This window comes from Apodemus sylvaticus, chromosome 15 (assembly GCF_947179515.1).
Source record: "Apodemus sylvaticus chromosome 15, mApoSyl1.1, whole genome shotgun sequence".
In the NCBI taxonomy this organism is placed as follows: Eukaryota; Metazoa; Chordata; class Mammalia; order Rodentia; family Muridae; genus Apodemus; species Apodemus sylvaticus.
In genome coordinates, this window is record NC_067486.1 from 4,288,867 (window position 1) to 4,310,858 (window position 21,992).

Here is a 21,992-nt window from a genome sequence, read left to right on the forward strand (position 1 = left end):
CAATGAAGACCCAGAGTGTGTTCCAAGGGCTCTTGCTGTCTGTCAGTGGTGTGATGCAGCCTGTCTTGAAGCTTCTCCAGAAGAGATGCTGAACTGTTACTGACACCTTGCTGAGAATCGTGTGTAAACCCAGACACATATGCAGCAAGCAAGCAAGCGAATGAATGTGCCTCTTTCTGCAGCCACCTCTGGAACTTGACAGCAGTTGCCTCCAGAGCAGGCGGCAATCCAGGCACCATACCGTCACTCCACAATTCCCAGGGGAGAAGACTCTCATCTCCCCTTCCTTGCTTGCTCCTTGAGTATAGAGTTTGTGAACACTCATCAGAGGACATGCCACTCCTCACGGGTGGCAGCTGTGATTAGCCAGGCAAGCGTTTAAAGCATGTTTTACTGCTAGACACCTATACTGCAGTGCACATACCTATAATCCCACTCGTGAGGCAATTAGGTGGATTGCCACACAGTTCTATGAGACTGGCCTACGTAATGAGTGCTAACCAATCAGGGACACAAAGCAAAAAAACAAACAAAAACCCTACTATTGGGTATAGCCCCCAAAGACTGATTTAATAATGGGCTGCAAACCTAATGTTGGAAGTTCTAAAACCTCCCCAGATGATTCCACTACGCAGCCAGCACTGCGGTTCCCAGTACACGTCACTTTTAGGCCAACGACAGCAATTAATGTGGCCAGCACGGGATGATTATCTTAACACTGCTCCACATAACCCGACTGTGTGGTTCTTGTGTGTGAACTCTATGGATGATGCCATGCCACAGTGTCAGAAGGCTGGCCACGCCCAAAATGGTCAAGGACAGAAGTGCCAAACCAAAGCATCTGAGGTCACGGGTAGTAGCATCACAAAGAGACGGAGGACAGAGGGATCTGAGGTCCAGAGGAAGGACACGGGGATATGCAACGCCACTTCTATTCGTGTGGTCTCAGCTCTCAACCTGTAGCTGACTGAAGTCAGGTGTGACCATCCCTTTCCTGCTGTGCATCTGTCAAGGTCTGCGTCCCTTCACCCTTCAGCCTTTTGTTAAAAGGGCAAAAATGTGAAAACACCTCAAAGAACCAGTTTTGTGAAGAAATTATTTTAGGAATTGAATGACTGATTTCTCATTAGGTCACATTAAATACATCTTAAAGGGCCTAGACAACCGAAAGAAACATAGCATCTTCCAAGAACCCTTATTTGTAAACCTAAAACGTCCTCGAAACCTCCGTGACTCATATGGATGCTGTCATCCAGACAAGAGTCACAGCTTACACGAACACTTTCATATTGGGCTGGGCGTGTGGCTCAGTGGTGTAGTACAGAGCTCCAGATTGTCCCCAGGACCCTGGAAAACAATGAGACTTTTACCCTCAAGAGCAGTGAGCTTGGTCTTACTAACGAGTCTGAAGTCTTCAGAGAGTAGTTCATTCTACAGAGAACTGAAATCAAAACACCTGAAGTTTTAACATTGACTGCTTCCAAAGCATTTGTGAGGATCTACCATTACATTAGCACAATTGAAGACAAAATCAGCTTCATAAGAAAAATAACTTTCAATTACCTTTATCAAGTAAATAAAAACAAGAACTTCATTTATTTGCAATTTCCAGAAAGTAATATACATAAAGATTTTGCATACAACAGATGTATAGTTAACCACATACACAAAATGAGTATGTACTGAATTTTCAGAAACAAAAGTTAAAAATAAATAGCAACAATAAAACTTTGGAAAAAATAACACATTTTTAGTTGTGGAAAATATGATTCTTAATTATATACAGTTACACATATAATAAAAAGCCACCCCTTTTCAGATTGCACAAACTTGGGACCAGTAAAAGCATATTTTACAGCATGTGGCGCTATGATCCCAGGCCCGTTTATAATTAACTCCAGGTTAAAAAACACTTACATTCATAATACAGTAAAAGATATGCAGTACTGTTTGAGACGGACTGCCTTTTCAGCTTACATTAACCTGCAGTAACCCCACAAAGGCTATACAGGAAATTTCACAAAAAGAAATCTCAGATAATTACTGTGCCCACTTCATGCTGAATCAACAGCCAAAAATGGGCTTCAAAGTAAACACAGTTGTCATTGGATATTTTTAACACTTTAAAGATCTTTTCTTTGTCCTGGAAAACACTTTTTACTTAACAATTAGCAATGTTAGCACAAGAAAAAGCCAAGCAAATGCAGCTAGCTTTGGCTTTCCTCTCTATGAATAGAATTATATCAGAGTCAGGATTTCATAGAAAACAGCAATAATGCTCAATTTCCTCAGAAGCAGACCCCATCAGGAGCGCCATTACATTATTTTAAAACATGTATTATTCTCATTTAAGGAACAACAGTAGCAACATATCCATTTACACTGTGGCACAACCCTCCATTTTGAGAAAAATACATTTTAGGGAGCCAGAAAAATTGCACAAACTGTAGTATCAACCTGAAAAGCTCTTGGTGAAAAACACCAGTCTCTATACTGGCAATAAAAAAATATGTGTGGACTTAATACAAATATTTACATTCAGAACAGAGCTAAGTTTGCTATTATGCTGCTCAGTCCCAGCAATTCACAGGTTATGTCAAGAGTTGTGTGTCCACAGTACCTGGGACACTCGAATGCATAGAATACAGAAGGATGAGGCTCTTCAGTCTATGACCCGGACACGGCACACGTTACGTGAGAGCTGGAACCATCGCCAGACGTCTGCACTTAAGTACTGCTGATCTCACTCATCTGCTCCACCACTTGTCCTAGAATCTCATCGACTACATCCACGTCATAATTGACCTGCTGAAGATCCAGGTCGGGCACGATCATAGCCAGCAGCTGTCCTACGTTGACTCGAAGAGAACGAAGTTTGAGGCTGCAAACACAGACATTGTTGGCTGATCAGGTGAGTATTACAATATAATGGCTTCTCTGATGAACTTAGAAAGAGAAAAGATAAACATCTCCATGGAATAACAGAGACTGAAGTGAAGAGAAACCCCCACCTCGAGAACTGGATTTAATTGATAGCCAACTGATTCACTAGGTGCTAGGCTAAGTCCAAGAACAATGATATATAAAACTTGTGGTTCTTCAGACAACTTGAACTAGCAAAACATACAATTAGATGTTATTTCCAACTTGCTATCACCTGGACAAACAGCAGTTTGACAGTGAAAATACTCATCAAGGTCAGCTTTGGATTTCAACTTCCTGTTGATGAAAATAATAAACTGAATTGTCCCTTAATTATTGATAAAGGGATAAAAATTTCTGTGGTCAAGTAAGCTTCCAAAGCTTTGGCTTGAGCGGTGTTAAGGACACTGTGTTAAACTGTGGGATTTCTCTAAACCTGTCTGTCCTCTAGGCTTCATTGTCAGGTTGACAAGCCTAGAAGAACCTGACAGGAGCTTTCACAGTTCAAGCTGGTCTACAGGAGTCTGCGCTAGTGCAAGTCAGGAAGTGAACAGCAATCAGCCTGCTTCCATTTCCTGCCTCTAGCTCCTGTGCTGACTTCTCTAGATGTGGGCCTGGGGCCTGGAGGCATAAGTCAACCGCCTCCCCAAGCTGCTTTTGGCCAGAGAAGACAACAACAGAGATAGGTGATAATTTGAGAGAGAGAGAGAGAGAGAGAGAGAGAGAGAGAGAGAGAGAGACCGACCCCGATCTACTGTTAGTCATGGTGAAATTTAGCCCACTTTCAAAAAGTAAGCCCGTTTTTTTCACTTTTTAAACCATTTTCTATCCCTTAACTTAGCAACCTGAAGCAATGATGTGTTCCTTCTCTTAGCCTTCCATATCAGAAGCACTGCTGGGACACAATGCCCATTAGTGACTTTTTGAGAAGTGTTTTCTCCTGAGCATGTGTGACCTGAGGTCACCTGTGCTCTGCCAACTACAGCCCTGTAAACCCTTCAGTACCTTTCACCATCCACATGATTGACAGATTCCTCAGCATTGCTTGAAGTTGAAACATCTGTCCCTGCCTGTTGACTTGTGGATTTCAACTGCTCAACTTCAGTCTTGAGTTCTTCACACTGAGAATGCATATGTGATTTCTCTATTTCCAATAACTGAACCTGACAAAAAATAAACATTGTAAGCACAAAATTTACAAAAAAATACAATCCAAGTGCAAGTTTGAGGTAAGAAATGTAAAGAACTACCAGATAAAACGGTCAGCTGCCAAAACATATTGAATGCACACATCTACCAGCAATGCTTGTGTTTCCCTTCTCTTAACACAGGAGCTTCGGGCCTACCCTTATAGTGACACTATCCATCCTGATCACCATCCCAGCCCTTACTAACTTCCCATTAGACACGCTTTATTGACTTAGATTCATTTCTCTATCATTTTATAGTGAGGACGAAGTGTTAGTTACCATCTGACAAACTAAGCGGGCCCTGTACTGTGAACACCAAGGGACTAATGCTCTCATTTCATCCACCTATTATTACTATTAAAGTCACAACCAAAGCTGGTACCAACTTGTTTTGTCATTTAACATGCTATTATTAAAAGTGTGTACACAGAGCTGGATAGACACCTCACTGAGGATCCTGCAACTACTGCAGTTCCAGTCCCAGGGGAACCCACCCACCCCTTTCTGGGCCTGGGCACCAGGCACCCACAAGATAGACATGCATGCAGGGAAAACACCTATATGCATAAAAATAATAAAAAGTTTAAAACTGTACCTTTACACTGGGTGTGGTAGCACGCATTTAATCCCAGCACTTAAAAAGCAGAGGCAGGTGGTTCTGCGTTTGAGGCCAGCCTGGTCTACACATCAAGCTCCAGTCCAGCCAGGGCTATGTAATAAGACTCTTCTAAACATATACACAGGCTATCACTCACACCCTGATGTGTACTGTTTTTGTTAGAAGAAAACCCTTGAACAGTTTTAAGCACATTTCCCAGGCTTTGATTAGCCCAACAGAATAGAAAGAGCCCTCTGTCTGCAGCCTGGAGGCGCTGTCTCAGACCACAGCTCACTGAAGAGCCAGCCAGGAGTACAGGAACCTGTCTGGACGGTGCAGGGCTCTTCATTTGCACCTTATCCTCCCTGAGGACATGCCTGGCTGCTCACACTTGTAGATCTATTCTGGCCTCATATGCTAAGCACTTACAATGCTGAGTATAAGATATTCACTCTCCACCAATTGTTCACTATAGCACACTCACCAGACCCAGCCATTTCCCATTGCTTTCTAGTACCCTCAAACCACTGTTTTTGGACAGGATGGAGGGAGGAGTGGCAAAGAGGGGAGATAGTCTTACATAGCCCAGGCCAGCCTCAAACTTACCGTGAACTGATGACGTAGCATTTCTGTTTGACTCTATAACCCAAGTGCTTTACCACCATACTTGGTCTAGTATGTATCATTTATTAAGTTATCCATCTCTTATGTATTAATGGTGTGTGCGTGGTCCAGAGGATGATATCCAGTGTCTTCCTAATTACTGACTCTGTACTTTCTCTTTTAAGAATCAAAAGTGCTGCAGGAGGCCTACTACCCAGTTAAGAACCAAAAGTGTAAGAGGCATTCAATAATACAGTCATTACTCTGAAAGTGCGCACCAACCTGCCCTCGGCAACCCACCTCATTCCGGTACTGGTCCCTCTCAATCGTGCACTTGTCCAGCTGCCTGAACACGTCATCCAGCTGCATGGCCATCTCGTCCACCTCGCTTTTGCTCTCAGTGCAGGAAGACTGGCTGGACTCACTCTTCACCTGCTGCAGAGCACTGCACTGCTTCTTCAGCCTTTCTATTTCTTCCAGTGCTTGCTGATACTGAGATCCCACATGGTCTGGGCCTTCAGACTGACCATTTACACTTTCAAGTAGGAACACTGCGTCAGTTTCAGTGGACTGGTGGCACGTTTCCTTCTTCACGCACTTGTCGTTCATCTCCAATAGTCTCTGCTGTAACACTTGTATCTGGTCAGTAAACACCTGGCACTGTCTCTTGTAATCATCTCTTTCTTGTGTGACTAAAAGCAGCTCACTTCTCAGTTCCTGTAACTGATGGCCAGTAACATCTGTGGCCTCAGCCAAGGTCTCCTGCACTTTCGCTTCAGCACTGACACAGGACAGGGCGGCTATATTGTTCCTCACACCCATGTCCTCTTCCATACTTTCTTCCTTTTTCACGATCAGGCCTGGTGCTTCCGTCTGCGTGGACACGGCAGTGCTCGGGTCACCCCTGGAGGTGGGGGTGCTTGTGGAACTGGACAGGACACAAGGCTTAGGACTGCTCACCAGCTCAACCTGGACGCTGCTCTGCTCAGTGTGACTCTGCTCTGACTTAACTTCAATATCTGACCTAACGTCAAGATCTACTGCAGGTTTAGGGGTACTATTTTCTTCTAAAATGATGACATCTTCATCATCATCATTTTTGTAAGATGAATTTTCAATTGGAGGATTATTTATTCTCCGAGTCTTTGTATTCAGAATTGATGAATGAACACTAAGCTTCCGCTTCATGCTGGAAAAAAAATGTGTACATAAAGTAAGTTTGTAAAGCATGAACAAGACAAAATATAACTTTTCTTGTTTCTGTGTGATGAAGGAAGGGCCCACCCAGCTCAGTGTGAGGGCAGCAAGGACAGCACAGCAAGGCTCGCAGCAGCGGGCATGTGCAGCTGGGACCCATCAGACGTCGGCAAGACAGGTAGGAAACGGGCCCAACCACACACTCACTGAGCATGCCCAGAGAAAGACATCCTCTTCAAAGTTTCACGGCCTTCTAAAGCAGTGTCACTTAGGACCAGGTGCTCAGACATATGAAATCAGTGGGGAGAACTCGCATCCAGAACACAAGGTACCACCACAACAATTCACTCTCTTGAAATTGTAAGAAATACCCACGCTTACTTTTTCAATAATCATACTAATTAGTGTGAACAATGAATTGAACATACAAATTACCTTCTCCTTTTACTATTAGGAAATAATTGAGATTGAAATATCTCTCTTTCTTGGTTATTTTCTTCTTTGCATAGTTCTGGCTATCCTGTAGACCAGGCTGGCCTGAACTCAGGTATCTGCCTGCCTCTACCTCCTGAGCGCTGGGATTAGAGGTGCTCGCTCACTCCACCACCACCTGGCTGACTACTGAGAGCTCTGTGGAGTATCAGTTCTCTACACTGACAAGTATCTCTTCACATGTGGTTTCTAAGCCCTAAAATAAAAACCGAATGTCAGCCTGAACTCAGACCCTTCCTTGAAACTGTGAGGAAATGGCAGTGATACTTTCAACTCTCATCATTTCCCTAACAATCATCCAAGACAAACAGTACTACTGTTTTGTGTTAAAGGTTAGGCTGATACAAGATTTTCTCTAACACCCTGATGCATTGAGAAGGAATGTAAAACCTTGTCTAAAACCAGGAATGTGCTTGGCAAAGCTGGTAATGACATGGAGCTGGGGCCTGGGCAGCTGTGGATCCTGAAAAGCCAACCCTTCCTTCTTCCCACCTTACATGGCAATGGCCATCAGTCCCCAGATGCTGTGTGCTCAGCCTGTGGTAGTCCTGAGACACCCCATGTTCCCTGTGCTCAACAGGGTTCCATCAGCCTCCTGCTGACTTTGCCCCACTTCCCCTTTCAGGAAAACTTGCATAGATGATGTTGTGCTTCCCAGCGACTTTGTCTGGCACAAGATAGAGCTTGTTCAAGATCTCCTGACCTCAGTTTTTCTTTCTTCTTCATCTTCTCAACTGTGTCCATCTCCCACTTAGAACCCCCATCATTGAAGAATTTCCTGCTAGTCCAGATCAATTTCATATAAAGTAATTTTCCCTAAATGACAAACTGCCTTGAAGCAGGGGAGAGAGCTTAGGAAGTAAGAGTACTTGCCACTTAAAGAGGAAACCTCAGTCCAGATCCCTAGCACCATGGAAAGCAGATGAGCAGGCGTTTGCAACCGCATTACTGTATGGTGGAGACAGACAGACAGACAGACAGATAGACAGATGTAGGAACTCACGGACCAGCCACCCAGACAGTGGGGCTCATGTTCTCTTAAGCAAGAGACCCTGTCTTAAGAGCACCAAGTAGCCAGGGATATCAGAGGACGCCTGATGTCGTCTCTGGCCTCTAAAGGTGTGCGGACAAATACAGACCTGCATGCAGACAGCTTTGTCTTTTTCTTTTTCTTGGGATTACAGGTATGAACCATCACATTTAATTTTATAAGGTTTTAGGGACTGAACCTGTGGCTTTCTGAATCCTAGGCAGGCACTCCACCAATTGAGTTATATCATCAGGCCCATAGTTAACTAGATTTTCATAGTTTCCTAGTGTGAATTTCTTGTTTTCTATTAATTTCTTTTTGTTCTTTTTTTTTGTTCTTTTTTTTTTTTTTTGGTTTTTTCAGGACAGGGTTTCTCTGTATAGACCAGGCTGGCCTCGAACTCAGAAATCCGCCCGCCTCTGCCTCCCAAGTGCTGGGATTAAAGGTGTGTGCCACCACGCCCGGCTATTAATTTCTTATTAATAATAAAATTATTTATGCTGTGTATGGGCTGGAGAAATGTACATGTGTGCAAAGGTCCAGGCACATCATCAGGCCTGGCAAGTGTCTTTCCTCCGTGGTCTCTCTGGCACAATCACGCATCTTTAGTTAATGTAATCACTCAAGCGTCTTTCCGAACATGGTCTTTCTAGTACAATCACGGATCTTTATTTAATGTAATCAGTAGTTAGATGATTTTCCCTTGAACCAGGGTCTCATGAATTCTGTTCAGGCTGGTCTTGAATCTGCTATGTAGGCAAGAATCAACTTGAACTTCTGGTACTCCTGCCTCCATTTCCTAAGAGCTGATTTCACCCTCACACCTGGTTTTATACAGTGCTGAGAACTGAGTTCACCCGCAACCTTACTAACCAAACTCACGTCAATTCTACTCTGAGAACGTGAAGGCTCTATGTCCTCTCAGAAAGCCTGTCCCTTTGTCCAGCAGTGTGACGACTGGCTCTCCTAGGTCCCAGATTCATTCCTCCTGTGCGTGCTTCTGTCATCTCTGAGTGGGCCCCACTTAGCATTCCATCATAAAACATCCCCTGACCAAGTTAGGGATAACTAACAAAATCCACGGAGTGTGATGTGAGCTATGTGAACATGAGCTACGTGAACAAGTTCTTGATTCTTGTAAGATGCTGTGAACAACCCAGCACGAGGTAGAGATTTGATCAAACCACATATCACACACACACACAAACACACGCGCGCACCGTGTGCACATAAACATAAACCCTTGTTGTTTTCTGCCAATGACAGGCTTGTAGGCTGGCTGTGAACTGTCTCTGACAAGCATGAACTTGAACTCTGGCCTCCTCCCCGTCCCAGAGGCCAAGGTTACCGTATGTGCTAGTATCTCCCTCCTCAGTCCATGGCTTTAGCTCATTGAAATACATGATCAAAGAAGGTAGAGGAAAATCCTGGACTCCTTTCACATTCACGTGAACTATAATTGTATAATTGCTGTAGAAGAATCATATGAAGGTCCATAAGTACTCCACAAATAAAGATTATTTTCACCACTAACCTGTTGCTCTCAGGTTCAGACTGGGGTGAAACAAGGTGGTTATTTATAATCCTTGCTGCAAAAGGACTCGTGACATCAGAAAGATGTGGTCTTGGAACATTCTCCTTCACAGGGGAGAAGCTTGGACTTGAAACACTTGTCTGATACAATAGCTCAGGGCTAATCTGTTGGAGGAAAAAAACATGGATCTCAGAGAACTAATATTCTTTTTTTTTTTTTTTTTTTTTTGGTTTTTTGAGACAGGGTTTCTCTGTGTAGCCCTGGCTGTCCTGGAACTCACTCTGTAGACCAGGCTGGCCTCAAACTCAGAAATCTGCCTGCCTCTGCCTCCCAAGTGCTGGGATTAAAGGTGTGCACCACCACTGTCCAGCAAGAACTAAATATTCTTAATGTAACACCTGCCAAACACAAGATGCATGCAGTCGATCTTCCTTTTATCCCAGAAAAATCAACTAAGAATGTGGAGGTCTTTTGCTAATTCGGGATGGGCAAACAGACCAGTGAACTTACAGGAGCCTGCACTCGAGAAGAGCATGGTTCACAACTTGTTATTAATTGCATATGTGCACCTGTTCAGTTTTGTGTGTGCATGTGTGGCCTCACGCTGCGGAAGGCAGAGGCCAATGCTACCCTACCTCTCTTCCTCACTCACTTCCCACCTCATGGTTTAATACAGGGTCTTGCGGAACCTGAAGCTTGCCCATTTGGCTAGAATGGCTGGCTGTGACAACTTCAGGATATATTTATTTGCCTCAGCCTTCCAGGCACTGGGATTACAAACTCTGGGGTGCTAGAGTGTCAGCCTATGCACTTTTGCCAACTGAGCCTTGTCCCCAGCCCTCAACATGACATTCTTTTTTTTTTTTTTCCAATTTTTTGAATTTGGTTTTTTCGAGACAGGGTTTCTCTGTGTAGCCCTAGCTGTCCTGGAACTCACTCTGTAGACCAGGCTGGCCTCGAACTCAGAAATCCACCTGTCTCTGCCTCCCAGAGTGCTGGGATTACAGGCGTGCGCCACCACCGCCCGGCTCAACATGACATTCTTAAAGAGGACGAATAAAACAAACACACACTGCCCACAAGTGGCCCACAAAGGCAAAACAGATTTACCACACATGACCCTAATATACACACGACTTGAAAGATCAGTTCTCAACCCTAATACTACACTAAAAAGCACTGTAATGCAATTATAAATAAGCCTATATATCCCCAGGCAGAACAAAACTTCCTGCCCAAGACAGTCACACTCAGCCAAAGAATCCTACCCATCCTACCACAGCTTACAGCAGCCTGGCCTCTACCTCGGGATTCCTGTTAGACTCCCTAGTGCTGAACAAATCAGTGTATGAAAACCCACACTGAATCCTAGCTGCCCACAGACAGACGGTAGAGCAACCACGGAGTGAAGTCAACCTCTTAGGAACCACACCCTTAAAGAAAGTTAACCCACAGGACTAAGGTAAGGGCACGTTTGCTCTCCTGAGCACGCCCTACTCACAGCTGTGCGCTCCACTCATGGTTGTGTGCTCCACACACGTAGCTGTTTTCACGTGCGAGTTTCTGATAGGATTCTTAGAGCTGTCTTACCTCAGCAAAACCCCAACAAACATTAGCTCAACAGTCTAAGAAGCTGTTGGGCTAGAAGACTTGGGGAAAAGAGCAAGAATGGCTACCAAAAAAAGAGAATGCAAATTCAACAAGTTCCTTTCAATTCAGCATCAGTTAAACCAAGTACTTCTAAAAATTAAGACAGACATGAAATCAAAGGTTTCATTACCCGAGGGAGTATTCGAGGGAGTATTTCCGGTTGTCTGATCCTGAATTTCTCCTTGCTGTTTTAAAACAAAGAAAAAAAATGAGCACCTTTATATTTACCTGCTTATCATTGCAATCCTGTTTTCTTTCCTTTCTTTCTTTTCTTTTCTTTCTTTCTTTCTTTCTTTCTTTCTTTCTTTCTTTCTTTCTTTCTTTCTTTCTTTCTTTCTTTCTTTCTTTCTTTCTTTTTCTTTCCTTCTTTCTTTCCTTCCTTCCTTCCTTCCTTCCTTCCTTCCTTCCTTCCTTCCTTCCTTCCTTCCTTCCTTCTTTTTCCCTTCTTCGAGACAGAGTTTCTCTGTGTAGCCCTGATTGTCCTGGAACTCACTCTGTAGACCAGGCTGGCCTTGAACTCAGAATTCTGCCTGCCTCTGCCTTCCAAGTGCTGGGATTAAAGGCGTGCGCCGCCACCACCCACTGCCCGGCAGCACATCCTGTTTTCAAAGGCTGCATCTGTTGCACATTTGCACATTACTTAAACATCTACAGTTAACTAAGTAGCTTCAGCTCCATCACGGAGTAGTCCCCACTGTATACATTCTCTCCTTTTATTTAAAAAAGAAAAAAAAAATCTTAGTTAACACCTGTCTTCCTGAGCCACAGGTCATGAACAAGGACAGCAAAGGCTTTCACTACTCTCAAAGCCGCAACTGAGCTTGAGTAAATGCAGCAGGGCAGCTGGGCAATGGCAGGCCAATGACAGCTGCAGAGTAGACATGAGGACCCAGGCTCAGACACCACAGAATCTATGCAGAAGTTGGGCACGACAACACGTAACCCCAGCACTGGTGTGTGGGGCATGGAGGACCTCTGGCATTCACTGGCAGACCAGCAAAGCTCAAACTGCAGTGAGTTAGAAACCCTGCCTCAAAAAATAAGCCCAGGCAGAGCCAGGTGCCACCAGTGGTCCCCACCTTTAATCCCAGTAGTTGGGAAGCAGAGGCAGGAGGATTTCTGTGAGTTTGTGGACAGCCTAGTCTACAAAAATCAAGTTCTAGGCCAGACAGGGATATATAGTAACATCCTCTCAAGAGGGGTGGAGCGTAAGCATGCACACATACAGGCACGCATATGAGTAATGGGTGACACTGACACACACACACACACACACACACACACACACACACACACACACACACACACGTACATAAAAGGCACTTAGCCCTCTATGTTCAGGGCATGAGAGTAACCTGATCTCACCCATCCCACCTCCGCTCCTGTTTATCCACAGGACCAGAGGACCTCAAAAGATTTACTACATTAATGCCCTCTGGCACAGCTGGATCACTGGCAGGGGTAGAGTCAGGAAGCCAGTGCAGTTGCCGACACAGTTCCAGCAGGTGCTGTGACGGCTGCCACTGTCTCTCACTTGTGGGTTTTAGTTTTAGGTCTCTGCATGTTACATTCTTAGGAATTTTTTTTTTTACATAAAAAATTATGTCTTAGTCTACTTAGGAAGGTCCTAAATATAACTTTATGTGGCCACTATTGGAAGTCTTCCTATGCCCTGAACATCGTTAAGCACGGGTAAGCACATAACTAGAAATGTCTTTAGAAGACCATTACTCCAGAAATCTTCATGGGGTATCCACCCCTAAGCAAACTCAACTAGTATAACTGGAGCAGAGTAAACAGAAACAACTGACAAACTCTGATTAGGTTACAGATTCAGGAGCATTTACAACATGCTCAGAGCTCTCTGAAAACGCAGTTTCAGGTAGCTGAGAGCTACTGCACAGGTCCTCTGGGAGAACCACCAGTGCCTTTTAACCTCTGGGCCCAGGCTCATCAACTTCTGTTACTATACACGTTATCTTTTCTGTCAAGACTAAGCTCATTACACAAGTTGTCTATGCACAGGTCACCTACTGTGACTCAAATGGTGAAGTACATGAAGCTAGGACAGCCATCAGGTAGATGTTTGAATAGAACAATTTAAAAATCTTTAATGGTAGCACTTGGTAGGCAGAAGGCTGTGAGTAGCTCCAGGCTACCCAGGTGGTAACTGTGCTGGACACACAGGACCACGGACAAGCCTTGCTCACGGCCCTGGCTTCCCTTTCCCCACACTCACACACTTACGTCTTTTTATAGGTTTTCTCATAAGTAGGATGCACCAAATCCTCATCTTCAGGTTCTTCTGGAACCTCACAATTTCTAGACAGAAAAATCATACAGGTATAACATATCACAAGTACTATTCAGACACCCCAACAGTACTTTCTGCCTTTCCAGAAAGGGCGCCACCAACTATATGGTACCTGAACTGTGGGTCAGGGTTATTGGAGCAATACCATTTTTCTGGAAGCTGATCTATCCCATCTGGTAACTTTCGCCACTTTAGACAAGCATCACATTGAACCCATGTCTGATCAGGACGCTTCCTTCAAGAAAACAAAAACAAAACAGGAATTATCAACTCTGAAGTATTTCCTTTATTTCCTAAGTTGTTTCCAAACTATATATCTGATTATTTCCAATCCTGAAAACTGTGTGAATAAACTGCATTTACTGTAATATAAAATTAAGTTTTTAAATATTGGCAACTTTCTTTTATTTACATTTCAAATGATTTCCCCTTTTCTAGCCCCCCCCACTCCCCGAAAGTCCCGTAAGCCCCCTTCTCTTCCCCTGTCCTCCCTCCCACCCCTTCCCACTTCCCCGTTCTGGTTTTGCCGAATACTGTTTCACTGAGTCTTTCCAGAACCAGGGGCCACTCCTCCTTTCTTCTTGTATCTCATTTGATGTGTGGATTATGTTTTGGGTCAAGAGGTTAGTTAAGTCACATACCAGTTTGAATAAACAATTTAAAAATCTTTAATGGTAGCACTTGGTAGGCAGAAGGCTGTGAGTAGCTCCAGGCTACCAAGGGCTGCACTAAGACCCTGCTTTTAAAGGGGTTAGGGAGTAGGGGAGGATGTACTCTTTTAATCCCAGCACTCAAGAGGTAGAAGCAGGTAGATCTGAATTCAAGGACAGCCTGGTCTACAGACAAAGTTCCAAGGTAACCATGGCTACATGAGAAACACTGTCTTGAAAACCAGAGGTGGGAAGTGGGAGAGGGAAGGAGAGAAAACTGTCTTGGGAAGAAGCTATGTACCGCTAGCTAGAGGGGCAGCTCTCTGGATAAGCACGTGCTGCTCTCTAGAGGACCCAGGTACAAGTCCCACCACACTTTTGGCAACTCACAACTATACCTCCAGTCCCGGGGCTCTGACAGCCAGGTGGATGCCAGACACTCAGGAGGTACACAGCAGGCAGCTACACCCATATACTTAAGTAAGAAACTATGAACTCATTTTACATAAGATTTTTCTCTTTGAGACAGGCTTTAAACTGTAGACTCCATCAAACTTTTTTTTCTCCTTTTTTGGATTTCTGTGTCAGGGTCTCATTATGTGTAGGCGTGGCTGGCCTGGAATTTGCTATGGAGACCAGGCTGGCCTCCAAATTATAGATCCACCTACCTCAGCCTTCTGAATACTGGAATCAAAGGTATATGTCACCACGCCCAGCTGGCTTTCAATTCTTCATCCTACAGTCTCTGCCTGCTACCTGACTCAAGAGTAACTTTGTATGTTTGTGTGCATGCATACTGTGTGTGTCCATGTGCTTATGAAGGCCAGAGGTTAACCTCCAGCGCCTTTCTTCAACAACAAGCTACACTGTCCCTTGAGGCAGAGCTCTCCCTGGCTTAGCACTCAGCACACAGGCAAGGCTGACTAGGCAGCCAGCCCAAGCAGGGATTACACCTGCATGACCCCACGCCAGCGTTTTGTTTGCTAGAGAGCACCTTTAGGCCAAGCTGTGTCTCCATTCCCTCCTGAATAACTTTTTCAGTGCAGTTTTAAAACAGTTATGAGCTAGCTCGGCAGGGGACCTGCCTTTGATCTCAGCACTTGGGAGGCAAAGGCACGAGTTCAAGTTCAGAGCCAGAGTAAACTTACTGAGACTTTTTTTGTAAACCACACAAAACAAGAGCTGAACTATAGTTCAGAAGCATGATTGCTTAACAGTGGACCCAGGGTAAAACTTAAGAAGTACCCTGTATAAACAAGGCATTATTACACAAAATCTTAAATGAACTCTAAAGTTTACAATGCAAGAAGTAAAGCTAACCTAACCACCCTGGTTTCCCAAGATCCCTGAATTTACTTTTTTTAAACTAATTAAGGTTCTGAATCCTGGCAGTTTTCATGTTTATAAAGGCCCAGGCACGGACGGCACCTTGGTTATCGTTGCTTCTCGCTACCTAGGGACTTTCCTCAGAGCTCACTCACACAGCTGTCAGTGTGCAGTGGCTACGTGTCACTCACTATGTGTCCTAATGAGCACATGCCAGGCAGCACACTGTGTGAGTCTTCATTTCTTATTTTATTGCTTCACTTTATTTGAATGAGGGTTTTGTCTGCATGTCTGGTGCCACAGGAAGGGGAGGAGAGGGTTCAGATTCCCTGGGCCTGCAGTTAAGACTGTTGCAGAGCCACCGGGTGGTGCTGGGAGTCAGATGGGTGCCCTGCAACAGTCTAGCCTCTGAGCAATCTCTCCAGTAGTGCCAGGACATCCACTGCCCTTGCCTAGTTTCTGCAAGAATAGGCACACAGGTAGCAGTGCACAAAGCACACATGCAGCCAACACCCATACAACACATAAAAAACAAAACCAGGTAATAAACGATATTAACAGACATCAACTCACTAATTTGGAATGTGTGGATTCACTTTTTAGCATGATCCCTGAGTCTGTGGAAGGCCACAGCAGTACCATCATCTCTGACAGTGTTTCAGAATTCAGTGCTCAGTACTTACTGTATGTCTTCAACTGGCAAGCTTAGAGGATATTCTGCATTTTTTTTCACTTTCATTTCATTCCAATAATCATTCAGCTTTTCTCCTAGTGCTAGTATTGTAAGCCTTAAAAAAATTGTAATATTAATTAAAAAATATACACATTCAAGATCAAGTTTTAAAAGGTAAAGATAAAACAAACAAATCTAGTAATGATTAAAAGAATATTGTGAACAGAATGGAAAAATCTCTAGCTGAATGGCTAGTAAATAACATTCAAGCATGCTAATTTCTTTATACTAATTTTCTTTTCTATAAAGATCATTGTTAAATCCCTAGACTTATCTAGAAGGTAAGGCGTGAGCAGAAAAAGAAAAGACAAGGAGTGGCCTAGAGCTGTAAGCCACCAACACTGCCCTTGTCTAGCACGTATGACGCCCCAGAGGAAAGGGTGGGACGCCAGGCCTCTGCTGGCACTGGCCTCTGCTGGCGTGTGGGCGCCGGCTCCTGAGAGCCAGAGCTGCTCACTCATCACTTGCAGTGTCACGGCTGCTGCTGCACTTTACATGTTTTCAGACGGGTCTTTCTATATAGTCCTGGTTATTTAAGAATTTGCTATGTAGAACAGGTTAGCCCCAAAGTCAGAGATCTGCACACCTCAACCTCCTGAGGACTGGGATTAATGGCATGTGCCAGCATGCCCTGCCAACATCAGAATTTAAAATAAAGCTTTTTCAAAAAACTGGCTCTTCGTTGTGCAACAGTGGCACATGCCTTTATCCCTAGCACTTGGGAGGCAGAGGCAGATCCTCATGTTTCCAAGGCCAGCATGGTCTTCAGAGCAGCAAGGGCTAGACAGAGAAAGAAAAAAAGAAAAAGAAAAAGGAAGGAAGAGAAAGAAGGAAGGAGAAAGAGGAAAATAAGAAGGAAGGAAGGGAGGAGGAAGGAAGGAGGAGGAGGAGTTAGAGGAGAAAGATCAAAACTCCCCAAACTGGATTATTTACGTATGGCAGGTGAGTATTACAGACAACTCTCACCATGTGACTCACTTCCACTCAGGACCTGGAGTTTTATTTTGACCCCTAAGGAAGTCCTTTTATAAAACTACATGCTAATGGCCAAATGACAACTTGTCTTCCTTCCTAACATTACTTTTGACTCTTCCTATCTTTTCATCACCACGTTAGGCTGGAACCCCTGCTCATCCCTTGCACAAGCTAGGAAACCCCATCTGCCCTCATTTCCCAAACCCTGTCCCCAGAGAACACGACCCTGTGAGTGCACACACGCGCCTGCTTGGAGAAAACTGTACGACTACCTTCCTTTCTCCTGAGAATACAGAGTGAGAACAAGGTCAGAGGATGTACATTAATATACAGCTTTACTTAACAAACTGCACAGGTATCAGGGATACACGGTACCCACATCTAGCAGGCCCTTTTTACTTTGGAGAGTTTGGTTTTTGTCTGTTTCTGGTCCTGTATAAATCCCTGCCTAGCTGCCTAGTGGTGTCAGTAGGACACCTGCCCCGTGAGTGAGAACCCTTGAGCTCTAGTTCTAGTACTGCCACAGACAGCATTTCTGTAGAAATCATCATGCTCCCACAACACTGTAATCTGAGATAAACCATACCATCAGATGCATAAATGGCTATGAAAGACCATCTGTCTATCCTTACACAAAGTAGACTTATACATTTAGTGTAATCTAACAATGATTAAATACTACAAAGTGGGGAAAAAACAATGAGCATTCAAAATTAGTCCACCCGCTTTCTTTTTGCAGGGACTGTCTTAGCCTGAAGTTCTGATCGAAGTTCTTGCAGGAATGTAAAACAGACCTATTAAGAAGTAATACTAACTTACATCTGACGTTTAAAGTCTATCCTACAATGTTCTTTTGTTTGTTTGTTTGTTTGTTTGTTTTTCAAGACAGGGTATCTCTGTATAGCCCTGGCTGTCCTGGAACTCACTCTGTAGATCGGGCTGGCCTGAAATTCAAAAATCCACCTGCCTCTGCCTCCCAAATGCTGGGATCAAAGGCGTGCGCGACCACTACTTGGCACCTACAATGTTATAGGTCTTCATATTTTCAGATTATAGATACTTCATAAAGGTGATTTCCCCCCTTTATTAGTAGTATTTAAGCTGTGGTCTCACACCTCAGTACACAGACCAGAGGGTTTGGTGAATAGAACAGGAGAATCCCTCCACCACAGGGATTATAGGTCTTAAGTCAACAGCCCAGCTCTGACTAGAAAAAGCTACTTTTCAGCCTTTCAATCTTTTTGCTATGTATTCTCATATGTGTATTATGATGTGTACATGGATACAAATGCTCAAGTTGGAGGAACTTTTAGGAGGAATTCTCTCTTCCGTTCCCAACTTTATCATGGGCTCTGGGGATCAAACTCAGGCTGCCAGGCTTGTGCAGAAGCAAGTTACCCACTGAGCCGCGTGGCCCCTAGTCCTTCTTCTTCTCCTCTCAGTTTCTGGGATTAGACTAGCTACTGCCTCAGGAACACTCTCTCATTCGCTAGTGCTCTCAGAGACCCACCAATAATCACCATTAGGAATGATGCTCACGTGCCTTTATAAACTGTTCCATATGTCCTTCAATTGGTAATTATTTTTCATTAGTGAAACTACCCAGGAGGCCTCCAACACGACTCAGAAAGCCCAGGTGTTTATCTGCAGTCAGAGGACCCGAAGGTGACAACTGACTCCCAGCTTACTCTCTGACTTCACAGATGCTCAAAATAAACAGAAAACAAAACAACCAACCTGTGTATCTGTGAGTTCAAGGCCACTGTGTATCTGTGAGTTCAAGGCCACTGTGTATCTGTGAGTTCAAGGCCACCCTGATCTATAAGCTCCAGGACAGGAGGGATTACAAAGACTCTGTTTCAAAACCAATCACAAAACAGACAGGAGAGCCATCTCAGCCTTTTACATCAGATACGGAGCTGCAGGGCTGAGTCTGTCTGGATCGGTTCTGGTCCTCTTCGGGTCCAGCATTTCCTTACTGTCCTCATTCCTTGCTTTTGGAATAATAATAATAATAATAATGTCTATTCCAAGCATTTTTGGAAGTATGTAACTCACTGTTTTATGTTACAGGGGTTACAGTTAAGAGACTGCCTTGAGTCTCACAAGAGAACTTTGGACTTTTGAATTGTGTTGTGTGAAAGACTGAGGATTCTTGAAGTTGGACTGAACGTATTCCGCATTATAGCCATGTCCCTATGTGGACTATGGGAAGGCAGTCTGAATGAGAATAGACCCCATAGGCTCCTATATTTAAATACTTGGTCCCCATGCTGGTGAAACTATTGAGAAAGAATTAGAAAGTGTGGCCTTGGAGGAGGTGTGTCACTATGAGTGGGCTCTGAGACGTCAGAAGCTCACACCATTTCTCAGCTTTCTCTCTGGCTTGCACATGTAGACAAAGATGTAAACTTTCAGCTACTGTCCCAGTGCCACGCCTACCTGCCACCATGCTCCTACTGGTGATGGTCATATCTCACCTCTGACATATGAGCCCCAAGTTAAATGCTTTCTTTTATAAGTTGCCTTGGTCATAGTGTCTTATTATAGCAATAAAAAAATCCAGAAAGAAACTCTATGGGGCTGAGGTGATGGTTTGCAACTTAAGAGAACTTATAATTTATTGCTCTTGCAGGTGATGTCTGTTCAGTTCCTGGCACCAAATCACATGTCTTACAACCTCCTGAAACTTCAGCTGCAGGGGATCCAACACCTTTCCTGGACATCCACATTCACATATGCGAAGTAGACCAACACTTAGACACATACATATAATACATACTTTAAAAAAAGAGACTCTTTAATACAAACTAAAAAGGAGTGAAGCTCTACACTATAAAACTTTAGAGCAGCGAGTGGCTTGTCCAGAAAAGGTAACTGCAGACTTCTTCCATCTCACCAGTTGTCATGTATCTCACCATGAGCAGAAGAATACAATTCTGGTTTCCCAATGTGATATATTCCTCATGAGCCACAGCAGAGCAAACCCCTGCCTGCACGGTGCTGGGGTGCACCTGTAATCACAGCACTTGGGAGGTGGAGGCAAGATGCTCAGAAGCTCAAGGCAACATAGACTATATAGCTGGGTCAAAGCCGGTCTATGCTACACAAGAGCCCATCTCAAAGACGTCCCCTGCGGGAAGGGATGGAGGGATGACTGTTCTAGTCATCTTATTAACACATTTCTTCAGAGCATTAGTGACTTAGTGGGCAACATACCTGTACTCATTAGTGTAGTCAAAATCTTGCTTATTATGAGTTGGCTTAAGGAAATTACATTCTATAATTCCAACCACTCCAACACCCATGTTGTTTGCCTGAAATGTATATAATGAAATAACATTTTAGACATCAAGCACGATGCTTGCTATACCTTCAACAAAGATTCACATCATCATCTTACGGTGCTACGCTTTATCTTACATGATTCCCATCAAACTTCCGGGTAAGTGCTTAGATTTCTTCTTTTAAATAAGTCAATTCCTAAATATATGAGGAATTGACTTATTTAAAATCCAAATCCATTCCACATGTGTCGAGCTGAGAAGTGTGTAAACTGACACAAGAGAAGGGAACATCCACTGTAATGGAGTCACAGTCAGCCACCCCATGTGAACAGTCCTGCTGTGCTGAGAAGCAGCAGTGCTCACCCTGCCACCTCTAGCCAGCACAACAAAGGACGCTTGGAGCTGCAGTCGGAGTCCTCTCCTCACACCACAGTCTAAACAAAGTCACACCGCCGTACTATGCACAACTCATAAGACATGCTATGAGGAACTTAGAATATGAAAGAAAATGAAAACCAAAACATTTGGGGAAAAAGAAAGAGAACACAGCTAGCCCTAAACTCTCTAACATGCGCTCTCCTTGGCAGTGCACCCTAAAGCAGAAGGGCACACAGACTAATGTGGGCCCTGTGCAAGGAGGAGACAGGAACTCACTAAAGTGCTTCATATACCAAACAACAAACCTTGTATCCAGTATCTGGAAAATACAGAAACTCTAACATATACAGAACAAACCACATGGTAGGTTATGACTAACAACCTAAAAAACATTCCAACAGTGAAAGTTACCCTAAAGGGCAGTAGTAATTTCTAGGACCAGAAAGACAGGTCAGAGAATAGGCTCCTGCTACCAAGCCTGCCAACCTGAGGCCTTAGGCGGGAGGGTGGGGGCAGTTCTAATCTATTAGGCACTAGTTTTCAGGCTAGTTTTGTAAGCACTAACAAAAACACTGATGAACTTCTGTGCCTGAGAACTACACTTCCCACTAATTCTTGAGCAAACTGCATACTTATGAGTCCCAATTTCCAAACCTATAAGATAAAGTTCTCTATCTCTTCTTGTAGGACAGACTACTGGGAATCAAATGAGAAACAAATGCAGTCAAATACCAGCTAATGCTGCTTTTAAAAGACTAACACCTACCCAGGGGTGATGGCACACCTTTAATATCAGCATTTAGGACGCAAAGGTCAGCCAGGCAGTGGTGGCGTGCGCCTGTAATCCCAACACTCTGGGAGGCAGAGGCAGGCGGATTTCTGAGTTTGAGGCCAGCCTGGCCTACAAAGTGAGTTCCAGGACAGCCAGGGCTACACAGCGAAACCCTGTCTCAAAAAAACCAAATCCAAAAAACCAAAACCAAAAAAAAAAAAAAAAAAAAAGGAGGCAAAGGTCAGTAGATCTATCTCCTTGAGTTCAAAACCACTCTAAGATACATAGTGATTTCCAGCAGAGCCAGGGCTATATAAAGAGATCCTGTCTCAAAAAACAAA

The 21,992-nt window shown here is 44.0% G+C and overlaps 1 protein-coding gene across 5 annotated transcripts in view; it reads right to left on the reverse strand.

Moving 5' to 3' along the window:
* Nucleotides 1–1,573: 1,573 nt before the first annotated feature.
* The window catches only part of Morc3 (MORC family CW-type zinc finger 3), a 41,994-nt gene continuing 21,575 nt past the window's right edge, over nucleotides 1,574–21,992 (reverse strand). For all 5 annotated transcript variants that reach the window (XM_052157930.1, XM_052157929.1, XM_052157933.1 and 2 more), the window contains 9 exons: nucleotides 20,434–20,531; nucleotides 16,190–16,294; nucleotides 13,643–13,765; nucleotides 13,464–13,538; nucleotides 11,347–11,401; nucleotides 9,567–9,730; nucleotides 5,614–6,502; nucleotides 3,928–4,085; nucleotides 1,574–2,881 (listed from right to left, as the gene is read on the reverse strand). In XM_052157930.1, the coding sequence (XP_052013890.1) occupies nucleotides 2,728–2,881; nucleotides 3,928–4,085; nucleotides 5,614–6,502; nucleotides 9,567–9,730; nucleotides 11,347–11,401; nucleotides 13,464–13,538; nucleotides 13,643–13,765; nucleotides 16,190–16,294; nucleotides 20,434–20,531 (1,821 nt within the window). In that variant the 3' untranslated portion in view covers nucleotides 1,574–2,727. The remainder of the gene's footprint in view (nucleotides 2,882–3,927; nucleotides 4,086–5,613; nucleotides 6,503–9,566; nucleotides 9,731–11,346; nucleotides 11,402–13,463; nucleotides 13,539–13,642; nucleotides 13,766–16,189; nucleotides 16,295–20,433; nucleotides 20,532–21,992) is intronic.